A 13548-nucleotide genomic window follows, 5' to 3' on the forward strand; every position below is an offset into this window, starting at 1 on the left:
TGTCGGTGCATGGCATGCCATCATGCTAGCTTCTATGGAATCCAAATCAGTTGTGGCGACTGAGAACTTTAATCCATGAGTCCAAATCTGGTTTCCTATCCAGACTGGAGTTAGATTGGTTTTCTGCAGTCTGAACAATAAGTCAAAAAACAGTTTTTGCTGTTCAGAGTTTATATAAAACCAATATGATTCCTATCTTGAAAGGCCAAAGATCTGATTTGAACTACCAGTGTAAACATAGCCTCAGTTGTGCCCTGGTGTTTCACACCGAAAATAGCTGATTTACAAGCTCACAACTGTGTTGCATTGAGGGCTTGTATATCTGTTATTGTATATTATATTCATAATCCTAGCCCATGTGTATGGGAGTCCCTGCTTTCTCTCGGTCTGCGATTTATTTATTGCAACAAATAAATGTAATATTTTCCTTCGTTTGTTTCTTTTTTTCTGTGTAACTCTTAGAAGTGTGTTACTGAATATCATATATAATAGATAAATATGAGCATAAAGAATGCATCCATTTATCTACACTACACACATGCTGAAAATTAAACACCAACTCCTTTCAACACAGTATCCTGGACAGTATTGTGTCCTTCAATATTCATTTCCAATAGATAACATTCTCCCTTGATAAAACCTCAACACAATACACTTTCTTGAATCCTAAAACCTTAGCGATGGTTTCCCTCAGCAGACATCCAATCTTATTTTCCATTTAAATGCAGAAAATAATATATGTGGTTAACATGCACATATGTGGCAAAAATGACACCCATTAACATCTCAACTGTGAATTCTTAGGAGTAGTTCACCCCAAAAGATACTTATTTTCTATTACACACCCCATTGTATTTATGGAATCTTTTTGTTTTTTGTCGAATTCCTAACCCCAACCCTAATTTGAGCGGGTCACTAGGAGACTCTGCCGGGTTGCCGAGTTAAATCAAATTATTAGCTTAGGAATGTGAGAAAAAGAAATCATATTTTCCCGGTGAACTACTCCTTTAATTGTGTGTGTGTGTGTGTGTGTGTGTGTGTGTGTGTGTGTGTGTGTGTGTGTGTGTGTGTGTGTGTGTGTGTGTGTGTGTGTGTGTGTGTGTGTGTGTGTGTGTGTGTGTGTGTGTGTGTGTGTGTGTGTGTGTGTGTGTGCGCGCGCGCGCGCATTCTTTAAACTCACTAATTGCATATTTGTAAAAAGTATATATTTTTGACTATAGAGCATTATCTTCCATAAAGAATTCCATTGGAAATGTGTGGTAGGGACCCATAAATAAATTACACGTTTAGCCTACAAAATCCACATCCTCACTAAGAACACTATTGATTACACTCAAAGTTAGCTTTAGCACTTTATCCAATACACATGAATTGGAAATCCAATGACCCAGTAGATCCCCTCTGGCCAGCATCACCAGGTCACGTGACCCACGGGGACTGGCCTCATTCGCTGAGTGCTAATCGATTTGTCCCGACAGGATCAGCTGCCCAGAGCTGGACTGTGATAGTGGACACTGTATCTGTGCAGTTGTAGTGTGTAAACGATAGGTTTGGAATGGGAGCTTGTGCAGCCAGCCAGCATCTGTATGCTCATTAACCATTCGAACCCTGGCGTCACTAATTTGGGCCTTTGCATTTGTGTCATTTCATATAGACGGGTTTCTGGTCCACGTCACACTGATGGGTCGGTACAAAAATTAGCCAATAAATAGAAACCGTGCAGCGCTCCATAAAACAACAGGTTTGGGGATTGGTGGGAATTGATTACATGATACATTCAGCTGTGCATTTAGTCTCAATGTTTGTAAACAAGAAACCGGTCTATACCGTATGTCATTGGCGAAATTGTGTTACAAAAAAATTAAAAATCTAACAAAAACAATCTCTCAAACAATTCCAAGCTTTTCTTAAAAGGTTGTTGGGAATCTTAATTTGTCTGACATAATTTTTAATCAAACTAGTGTAGATTACTGCCAAGGCTTGTTTTTACCATGTAAACACCCATGTGTCCATTTTGTACACGGGAGACGAACGTCTTTTCTTTCACGCGGAGAAGAAAAAATACAACCGCGATGATCCGTGCTTAAGTTATGGTCCATAATAAACAAACCGCTTTGGCCAAACACGCAATCTGGGAAAAGAATCAGAGATATATCAAATGTTCTGTAGTCATGATGAATACTGGTGAACGGATGAGGATATCCTGACTACATTATTTCGCGAGGCATCATGGGAAACTGAGTCTTTTCCATCACTCTCACCCACGGTAGAGCGCTAGCTATTGGTTACCATGGTAACCAGCTAAGACATTCCTGGACGAAACTCCAGGTGTGGAAAGGTTAAAACGTTACTGGACGTCTTACGCACTCAATGTGTCAATACCCACAACATTCAAAAATGTCCACAAATTTTACCGAAACGTTGCCCCTTCTCTTGAACGTGCGCAGTGGCAGTGTGCTGGCATATCCTTTATTGTTGACAGTTTATAGTTTTTGTCTATAGTTGTTTTGTGGAAAGTGATTCTGTCATTGACGTTTTTTTGTTTGTTTTTTCCTTGTCTTGTCTTGGCAGTTGCGACGAATGCAAGAGATGCTGACGAAGATCCAGGAACAGATGCATACGCAGAAGGAAGCCTATTAACCCAGGATACTGCTGCAGTAGCCTCAGTACTTCATTGTTGTACTTTTCTCTGTGTAACTGGGGAAAGAAACCCCAGGAAAACCTCCACTCCAGTCAATTTACATTCCTATGACGTCTCCACCTAACCATCGCTCTTCTTGCCCAAGTTATGCTTCGTACTACGTTCAGGGTGTCATTTCCCCGAAAATAGCTGATCTATAAGCTTACAACGCATTGTAGAATGGATGCATGCCATGGACGATCAGAACTTACATTTTGTGTAGGGTCGTCATTTTGTGTCAGGGCGTAATTTCGTGAGCATACTTTTCTGGCTTTTCATTCGTCAAATTGTACTGTAGCGTATGCACACGAAATTGTGACTTTGCACGAAATGCCGCCTGTACACGTTGCGTCTAAAGATTTTGTGCTTTGGCCTACCATATGATATGGATACAATGTGTTTTGACCTTGATCCAATATTTTCAGCCTGCACTGGCGCTAAGTACGACTAAGTATAAATTGGGCTTTCATCTCCTAAAAAACAAACACATGAAACACAAAAACGATAATGTATCGGGAAGCATATTGGAGAAGCAACGAATGACGATGAGACGTTTCAGACTCTATGGCAGCACTGCCGAGTGTCGACAGCGGGCCAAGGAATGTCGCCCCCAGAATAGGTTCTATCCACAGCAGCCATGTTGGCAAGACATTGGTCCGCTTCCTTACTTCCTTCACAGGTGATACTAATGATACAAATGAAGTCTCTGTTCCATTCAAACAGAGTCAGGGTGTTGATATTGTTGGTTCACTGGAAACACTCTGCTTCTTCACCAGTGGGTCTCAAAGTGTCCTTGAGGGGGTTCCAAATGCCCCCTTACAGCATGTGTCTGAGAGTGTACAAATAGAACGGGTCCATTATTTGGTTCTATTTGTACACTCTCAGAGTTGTGATGGTCCTTGAAATTAAGATGTTTGAGAACCACTGTGCTACACTAAATGGAACAGAGCCTTCATTGGTATCATTGGTAACACCTGTGAAGGAAGTGAGGAAGGGTCCCAATTTCTGTCCAATGTGGTAGCTGTGCATACAGCCTATTGGCTCCTGTTAAAGGAGTAATTCACCCCCAAAATGACTTTTTTTTCCTATTGACCACTCACGCCATGGGGACTTGAGTTCAATAATATTTCATGTATTTGTCGCATTCCTAAGACAACATTTTGATAATAGTAAATTTACCCCCATTGATTCCGGATGGGGACCCAAATGCATTCGGGTACCCATCCGGAATCAATGGGGGTAAATTGATTGTAATCAAATTATTGTCTTTAGGAATGAGACAAACAAACTACAAATATTATTGAACTCAAGTCTCCATGGGGTGAGTAATCCATAGAAACATTTTCATTTTGGGGGTGAACTACTCCTTTAACGCCAGTCAGTGGTGGTAAGGTTTTACTACAGCAGGAAAAAGCGCACCCCCCTCCCCGTCTGCTGTTCTCTTGTAGCCATCTTGTCAACATTTTAAGAAAATGTTATGCCTTGAAAAAAAGAATGGGTTGACTTGACACTTGAATGTGTGGTCAACCTCAAAGGGTGAGATGGTTTAAGGAGTGCAGCATGGGTCAGGTCTGAATATTATTTGGTACAGGGGTTCTCAAACTTCTTGATTTCAAAGGGTCCCCCTGTTTGGTATGCATTAAAGCCACGGGACCCCCAATTGATATACATTTCTATCTCTCTGGGACCCCAATCTATAGACTCTAAAATCCTAACTCTGAGAGTGTACAATTGGAACCAAAATGGACCTGTCAAAAAGAAATGCCATTGGCAATTCATGGCCAAATCAGTGGGAAATCCAAACCTTTTCATGGGTAGAAAGTGTGACATTTGCCAGTTGTGAAATGGTGTCATTTCAAACAAAGGCTAATTATCAGGCCCGATTTAGGGGGGTTAAAATGTGACCTTTCAGGGAACCTTCAGGGTAAGATCATGGAAGTGTGAAGGGTTGGGCTGTCTTATCTGTACACTCTTGCAGTTGCTGATACTGTACTTAACTCCTCAAGGACCTCTGGGGGTCCCCGGACCTCAGTTTGAGAACCACTGATTTGGTAACATCCTTACGTTTTGTGTCACATAAGTATGAGGTTTACTTGCAATTAAGTGGCAGGTTTTTCATGACCTGTCCTCATTTTCTTAAGCACATTTGTTCTTCCATAAAAAAGTTTATTCTAATTTGTATTTTATTTTTAATTACTATTATCTCTCTAGGTCAACATGCAGATATAATGTATTAATTTAATTTTTATATATAGGTTACATTTGTAAACATGTTTTGCTATTGAATGGCATTATGTTACTTAATGTGTCGGAGTACACCGGATACAATAGTACGTTGTTTTGGTAATGCTATTGTCTGAATGAATGTGTATATTTTGTGTAGATTTTCATCGAGACGTTACTCTTCTGTGTGATAATTTGATTTACTGTAGTCTGTAGTAATACAAGGACTTAATGGGCTGAAGGTGATATTTTTTTTCGTTAAGATAAGTGTTAAATAGCTCTATATTTTGATGATAATCTTGAGTGTTTGTTCAGAAACAGAGTCCCCTCCCCTCTTTAGAAAATAGAAAATACATTTTCAGGATGGGATACCAATCAGGAGAGAAAACCCCACAAAGACCATTTACCCCCCAAAAATGTAACTGGTATCTTGATCTGAAAATAGATTTTCGGCTTAATAAAGAACTGGAGAGTGACGTTATACCCCTGTTACTGAACACCGTATTCCAATGATTCCTATCACAATGTAGAGCTTTAACTTTGTGACACAATTATTTTCATTTCTTTTTTTTACAAAAACATACAGTATGGATTATTTTAAACATAATCTTTTTTAAGCGGTTGTGCATAAAGCCACAAGGTTACCCACGCTGCAATTGTTTGACAGTGTGGATCCAAGAAGTTCTGTTTCTGACCTTTTAGAATCTTGCATATGATAGGTAACCACTGCTCACTGATCTCTTTGTTGATATTTAAGTTAAGTTAGGAGGAAAGCCTTCACATCAAAATGAGTTGTGCCCATAGTGACATTATATTGTCTCCATCCGACAGCATCGGACCGATTTGACAGCATTCATCTAATGGTGCTTGTTAGTTTTTTCGATTTCTAGTTATGATTTTCATAAGACAAGGCCCTTCTTTTTTTGTCTGAGATGATTAGAAGGTTGCAGCAGCAATAATAATGTGGAGCAGTTATTTTGTTCCGGGTTGTTAACGGTTCCTTAGATTGCTTGAGGCTTATCATTTTATTGATCGTTAGGTTTAGGTTGTTGCCTTGTTGGGGTCAATTAGAACAAGTTTCTAAAATATCTTTGGAGGAAAAGGCATGTTATTTCTTTCATTTTGGGTACTTGGATGAGCTTTAAAATAAGAACGGAAACATTTGATATTTATCGTAAAACCAAAGCCTATAATAATGACATCTTGATTTGTCTTAAATGTTTTACATTGGTGGAAAGTTTCCATGAATACAGTAGGCCTAGTTTAACGTTTCCCCATTTTATGCGATGAGAGAGTGCGGACTAGCCAACACCAACTCGGGACTTCTCCAATTTAAGTAGAATATTGTCTGTGGAAAACATTGAGGAAGCTTCTGAGAATTATAAAATTATTATTGATTTAACCGCTTTCCACTTTTCCAATGTCATTTTAGGTGACAACATTCATCACAAATGTACAAAAATAGCAACGCAATGTGAGCTTAATTGTAGATCGAGTATTTTCGCTATTCGGCTTACGTACTTAAATGATTAATTCTTCCACCCAGATAACAGTGAAAATAGCAGATCTACAAGCACCCAGTATTATTTGACTAATTGGATTATTATGGACTTAATTTTTGCACCCAGATACTTGCGTATCTCTACACATTTATTTGTGATGTTTCAAATGACTGTGCTAAATGCTTTGTTTTCATTTACAATATATTTGTAAAGTACATTCTCCTGTTATTTCATAAAGCTTTCAGAGACTATCAAAAGCAGATATAGCTAAGTGGAAGGAGTCGGGTATGTTTTTCTCCTCTTGTTTTATAAGAAATGTCTTTTTTTTTTGTCATACTACTTTTTGGAATATATTTATGTAATAAATACATTTATAAATGTGATATGGATAGAGATGACGATGATGATACTAGTTCTAAAATTGTAATAAAAGAGGAATATAAGTTCATGTCTTGTTCACGCACCTCTCACAACTCATTGTTTTCTGGAGGTTGTCATGCTGGTGGTGTAGAATACATTCGAAAATAGACGATCTACAAGCTCACAACATTGTGAGCTTGTAGATCTGCTGTTTTCAAATATTTGTATTTGACAACTTGTGAAATGGGACATTCTGAGTAGGCCTACTTTTTTACTTTAAGTACATTTTGATACCAATACTTTTACCTACTTACTTTTAAGCCAATTTTGAATTCCAGACTTTTACTTGTAACAGTGTTTCTGCATTGCAGTATTGATACTTTTACTTAAGTAAAAAGTTTGAGTTATTTTTCCATCACTGCTGACTTTGCAAGATTTTTATATGTACAGTGTGTTTTTCATGGAGTCTTGGGCAAAATCTAGCTAGGCAAAATCATGTCACTCTTTAACGATGAGCCAAAAAACGAAACCAAAAAATCAAACCTTGGTTCGAAGTGAAGCGGTGAATTTGTATTCTATGTGTTCTAGATCTATACATTCTGTGATCTATACTTCCTATGTGCTTTAGTTCTAGTTCTGAATTAATGAATGATTTTGTCTGGAGAGCCAAATTGTCATGTGAAGCTTGGCCAATCCTCAATTCTTCATTCTGCACATGCAAAACTAACCAATCAGCGCAGAGATGCACGGGACAGGTACGGGACACACAAAGCCACACCTTGGAAGCGGCTTTCACCGCTTCAAAAAGAAAAGAAAACTTTCTGTATTGTTGGTATTGGTCGACACTGGCCAGTAGGTGGTGCCTTAAAAGTATGTACTATATGAGCTTGGTTCAACAGGCCAGTGCCGGCATTTGAAGGCGTGGTCGTTACTAGTGAACACCATATTTGGGCGTGGCTGCTGGGGAAACTCCATTTATGGCTATGGCAAGAGATCGTGACATAAGACTGCGGGTCTGTGGGACAAATTTATAATAGTAATCAACTCTCTCTTGAAAAATCTCTGGAACCGAGTTTAATCCCGAGGCTGTTTTTCATTGGGTGCTCAGACGCAAAATGCCATGACAGTCGTCGGGATGGCCAGGCAGCCGTCTGGCTCCACTGTGAGCTTTCACAACATCCAGTATAAAGTGGACCTTAGGTCTGGCTTCCTCTGCAAGAAGACCACAACCAGAAAAATACTGGTGGACCTCAATGGAATCATGAGACCTGGTCTTAACGCTATTCTTGGGCCGACAGGAAGTGGAAAGTCCTCTTTCCTGGATATTCTCTCTGCGAGGAAGGACCCGGCAGGTCTCTCTGGGGAGGTTCTCATAGATGGAGCTCCACAACCTCCCAACTTCAAGTGTCTCTCGGGATATGTGGTTCAAGATGACGTGGTGATGGGCACACTGACGGTGCGGGAGAACCTCAGTTTCTCTGCGGCACTGCGCCTCCCAAGCTCAGTGCCTCAGGGGGAGAAGGAGGCTCGTGTGAATCACCTGATCAGAGAGTTGGGACTCACCAAGGTGGCCGACTCCAAGGTGGGCACACCTCTGATCCGGGGGATCTCGGGCGGGGAGAGGAAGAGGACAAGTATTGGCATGGAGCTCATCACTGACCCCTCTGTTCTCTTTCTGGATGAACCAACCACAGGCCTGGATGCCAGCACTGCCAACTCTGTCCTGCTGCTGCTGAAAAAGATAGCCAGTCATGGACGCACCATCATCATGACCATCCACCAACCACGGTATTCCATCTACAGACTTTTTGATAGCCTGACGTTGCTGGTTAGCGGCCAAATGGTGTACCATGGACCTGCAATAAATGCTCTGGACTACTTCACCAACATTGGCTATGTATGTGAACCTCACAACAACCCAGCAGACTTCTTTCTAGATGTCATCAATGGAGACTCCAATGGCCCAACTATCACCAAGACGCAGGGCTCTGAAGAGCTGGATATTGAGCAGTCGAGCTGTCCTGTACAGAGCGTTGAAGAGTGCCTGGTGGAGGAGTACAGGAACAGTTCAAACTATAGGGATACGCAGGCCGAGCTGGAGCGCATCACCCAGGGTAAAGCGTGCATCAACCAGCCAGGGTCCCGCACTGTCACCTATAACACCTCCTTCTTTCACCAGTTCTACTGGGTGCTCAAGAGAACTATAAGGGATCTCTTGTTGAATCCACATAACTCAGTGGCCAAGCTGGGAGTGGATATTATCCTGGCTTTCATTGTAGGTGCTACCTTCTTTGACATCAAAGATGATCAGGGCGGAATCCAGAACAGGATGGGAGTCCTCTTCTTCATCTCCACATACCAGTGTTTCGGATCTTTGTCTGCAGCTGAACTCTTCATCACAGAGCGGAAGCTCTTCGTGCATGAATACATCAGTGGCTACTACCGAGTGTCCGTTTACTTCCTGTGTAAGATCCTGGCCGACATCTTCACTATGCGCGCCTTCCCCACCTTCGTCTTCTGTTGCATCGTCTACTACATGATCGGTCTGAAAGCCACAGCTTCCGCCTTTTTCACCTTCACAGTAACAGTGATGTCGGTGGGGTACACTGCCGCAGCCTTGACCTTGGCCATTTCGGCGGACATGGAAGAGGTCACTCTTTCAAGCATTGTGATGACCATCATCTTCGCCTTCATGATGATCTTCTCCGGTCTGCTGGTGCACCTTCCCAGCGTCAAGTACTGGCTGGCTTGGGCCCAGTACATCAGTCTTCCTCGTTATGGTCTGGTTGCCCTCAAGATCAACGAGTTTGTGGGTTTGAAGTTCTGCAAGGACCTTGTTATGCCCAACGCCACCATGACTCCTGGTTCCACCAACTGCAGTGTGAGCCTAGATGGCCTAACATGCACAGGGGAACAGTACCTGGACTATCTAGGAGTGGGATACACCTACTGGGATCTGTGGAAGAATCATGTGGGTCTGTCTGCCATGACTGTCCTCTTCTTCATCATCGCCTACCTGAAACTACGCTTCATCAAGAAGTTTACTTGAATACAGTTTAGCTTCCTTCTTATTTTAACTTCATCGTTCAGCTCATCCAGGAAACATCCCAGAAGATAGAGTGACCACCTCACTTAAAGGACCAGGTCACCTCTGGGACAACCAGATCTTATTTTATTGTTGTGTGGGACACGATCAACACAATCCTGAATTATTTTTTGTGTTCAATCTGTGTTTTTAGATATATTAGTATTTCAGCATGCTACAACTGGTCATATGATGCATTTTGCATCATATGACCAGTTGTAGCATGCTGAAATCGGCTGAAATACTAAAATATCTAAAAACACAGATTGAACACAAGAAATAACTCAGGATTGTGTTGATCGTGTCCCACACAACATTAAAATAAGATCTGGTTGTCCCAGAGGTGACCTGGTCCTTTAATGTAATGAACTCATAAATGGCACTGCACACTAGGGGTGATTTTCTCTTTTTTCTCCCGCAACGTCAGTGTGCCCATCACCACCACATCATCTTGAACCACATAGCCCGAGAGACACATGAAGTTGGGAGGTTGTGGAGCTCCATCTATGAGAACCTCCCTGGAGACTGGAGAGACCTGCCGGGTCCTTCCTTGAAGAGAGAATATCCACTTCCTGCTCAAAAACTATGAAGGTAAATACACTACAGCTGCTTCATATTCACACAGGACACAATTTGCTCCCCCCTCTCTATTGGCCCCATGATTCCATTGATCTTGTAGTTGATCTACAAGATGCATTGTGACTGAGCTTGTAAATCTGCTATTTTTGAAGCGGTGAAAGCCGCTTCCAAGGAGTGGCTTTGTGTGTCCCATGTCCATATATGGTAATTTCAGTCCAGAATGAACAGGTTTTATCAAAAACAAAATGTGTGTCCCATGTCCATATGGTAATTTCAGTCCAGAATGAACAGGTTTTATCAAAAACAAAATGTCTGTCACCTCATGTCCATATATGGTGGATTTCAGTCCAGAATGAACAGGTTTTATCTGTCCCTTACGTCCAGAATATGTGTGCAGTGATGTCATTACGTGCGCATCCCGCATCAAAAACTCATTCAAGTCACCCAGGGACTCATTCATGTCATGGTCCTGGGGTCCCGGGGATGCGCCTCCATTGGAGTCCATGTTAAAATAATTTACCGCATCGCGGTAAAAGAAAAAAAAAATGTCCACAGACACCACCATTGTTCATGGGTGAAAGCATCCTACTTTACCCTACGTTAACATAAATAAAATCCACGTAGAAAGTCTTAAACAGGCGATAGAAACGTCAATGTTTTGATTCCACCGACGTCCGACGCCATTTTGTGCGCGTAAACTTTATATTGAGGACTCATAAAACTTTTCTGGGACCCATTTGAATGACCACCTGTGGGTCCCGGGACCCATTACATTGAAAACCTAGTAACATCACTGTGTGTGTAGTGTCCGTCCCGGTCTGATGATTGGATACTTTGAGGATTGGTCAAGCTTCACATGACAATTTGGCCCACCAGATAAAAACATTCATTCATTCATTCATTCAGAATGTATAGATCACAGAGTTCATAACTCTAGAACACATAGAATAAAAGTTCACCGCTTCACTTCGAACCGAGGTTTGATTTTTAGAGAATGTTCCCCCTGGGATAATAGGCGGAATACTGGGGTTCAAGTGGTTATTGTTGCTTGCGACCGAAGGTCGCATATACTCTGAAGAACCGTGTTTGAGTGACCTTCCGTATCCTCGTGACCGTCCGTATCCTCTGTGATGTCAGTGTGATGTCAGCGAGTTGTGACATCACTTCCTGTACAGGGCGGCTACACGAAATGTGAATAACACTATATATGGAGATAGTCCAGTCCATCATGTCATATGGGACTACCGTCATAGAAAGTAGCCATTGTTAGGCCGGAGTCATTGGCTGTCTAAACATGGAGATGTGGATTACACTATATATGGAGATAGTCTAGTCCAATATGTCATATGGGACTACCGTCATAGACAGTAGCCATTGTTAATCCGGAGTCAATTGTTGACTGTCTGTACAGGAAGTGATGTCACATGACATACTTTTTATGCCCATATATGAGTCCTAACATGGAGATGTGGATAACACTATATATGGAGATAGTCTAGTCCAATATGTCATATGGAACTACCGTCATAGACAGTAGCCATTATTAGGTCGGAGTCAATAAAGTTCATTGCCGCGTGAACATGGAGCAGTATCCCCAGCCACCCATGTCCATGCCCACATGCTCCCATGTTCCAGGGGAGACTGCCGACGAACGCCGCCGCCGTATTCGCAGGGAACGCCAGCGGCGCCGGCGTCAGAATCTCACGGAGGAAGCCGCTGCAGATGAACGCCGCCATAATAGGGCGCAGAAGCGCCGCCGGCTTCAGAATCGCACGGAGGAAGCCGCTGCAAATGAACGCCGCCGCCTGGAGCAGTATCCCCAGCCACCCATGTCCATGCCCACATGCTCCCATGTTCCAGGGGAGACTGCCGACGAACGCCGTAATCTCAACAAGTCATGTCTTCATAATCAAAGACAAGGTGACAACATACCAAAATGAGAAACAAATGAACCACACAGTACTGAGAATCAACTGCTGCTCTGGAACACAGGGTAGTGTTCCAAACATCTAGGCTGATAATCCAGCTTTTGCAGCGTCACAGGTTCAAGTCCTGACTTGCGACCTCAAGTCCCCATCTCTTCCTGTACGGGGCGGCTACACAAGACTAAGAAATACAAAAAAAAAGAGAAGGATACACAAGACTAAGAAAGACAAAAAAAGAGAAGAATAAAAAAGAAAAAAAGAAAGGAGGATAAAGATACCAAAAGGAGAGAGAAGAAAGGGTGGATGAGGTACAATGTGCGGTATCCTCCTCTGATCTGATACGGGCGGCTGGACTTAGATCACCTATGAAAGGATGTCCATGAAAGAATGTCCATCCACCTGGAGAAAAGAAAATGTAACAAGGAGGTGGCAACGGGGCGGCCAGATAAAGTTATTAGGCCTGGATCCAACTTTAAGTCGACGCACATGATTCCAGAAGTGTATGTGTCCTTCTGTACCACGCAAACTCCACACAGAAAGGCCCTATCGCCAACCGAACCTAGGGTGTGAGGGTTGATACCCTCACAAAAACATGAACAAACTCCCCCCAGAATGACAACAACTAGAATCGTCAGAGAAACGCTGTGGTTGGCCAGATTGTCAAGAATTGGCGCGACCTCGCCCTTTAGGGCGAGGTTGCATGTCACCCTGAGGTCGCATTCCACCCTCGGGTGTCTTACTAGTAATAAATAGAACACTAATGCGCTTTATCGTCTACCACTGATTGCTCGTCACGTCACGTGACACACATTAACAGCTGTACCCACCTCAACGTGGTGTGTAGAATCCGTAGTGTCCTTAGTTTCATGGTCCATATTAGGCTGGCTGACGGTACTCCTATAACGCTGTGAAAGGTCTGTATTCTGGAGTCTTTAACAAAGACATAATAAATATAAGTGTGCTACCATCTAATGCCAACGGCATTTATTACACTAGCCTTGGGTCAAGACGCATATCATAGATGTATTTTATCAATCACAGAGAGAGCATTTTTATTGTATAATTTTTTCCATTTTCCCAAAGAAAATAAATGAAAAAAGTTATCGGAAAACCACAGCCAGCACACAGAGGAGGGTAGTATGAGTCAACACAATGGGTTTGTATAGGAAGGGGCCCTGGGCGGGGGAGTTGGTT

General features: G+C 42.3%; 2 protein-coding genes across 2 annotated transcripts in view; both read left to right on the top strand.

The window, feature by feature from the left end:
• The window catches only part of septin4b (septin 4b), a gene marked incomplete at both ends in the record, with an annotated part of 105061 nt that extends 102421 nt beyond the window's left edge, over positions 1-2640 (top strand). The window contains one exon of the mRNA XM_080730876.1: positions 2572-2640. Within this exon, the coding sequence (XP_080587002.1) occupies positions 2572-2640 (69 nt within the window). The remainder of the gene's footprint in view (positions 1-2571) is intronic.
• A 5260-nt stretch (positions 2641-7900) lies between these two features.
• Positions 7901-9814, top strand: LOC308290165 (broad substrate specificity ATP-binding cassette transporter ABCG2-like; the record flags this gene model as incomplete). The annotated part of the gene is made up of 1 exon (XM_080731940.1): positions 7901-9814. The coding sequence occupies one exon, from the start codon at positions 7901-7903 to the stop codon at positions 9812-9814; it is 1914 nt and encodes a 637-aa protein (XP_080588066.1).
• Positions 9815-13548: the final 3734 nt, after the last annotated feature.

Source organism: Nannobrachium achirus (assembly GCF_963921795.1).
Source record: "Nannobrachium achirus genome assembly, chromosome: 8".
NCBI classification, from domain to species: Eukaryota; Metazoa; Chordata; class Actinopteri; order Myctophiformes; family Myctophidae; genus Nannobrachium; species Nannobrachium achirus.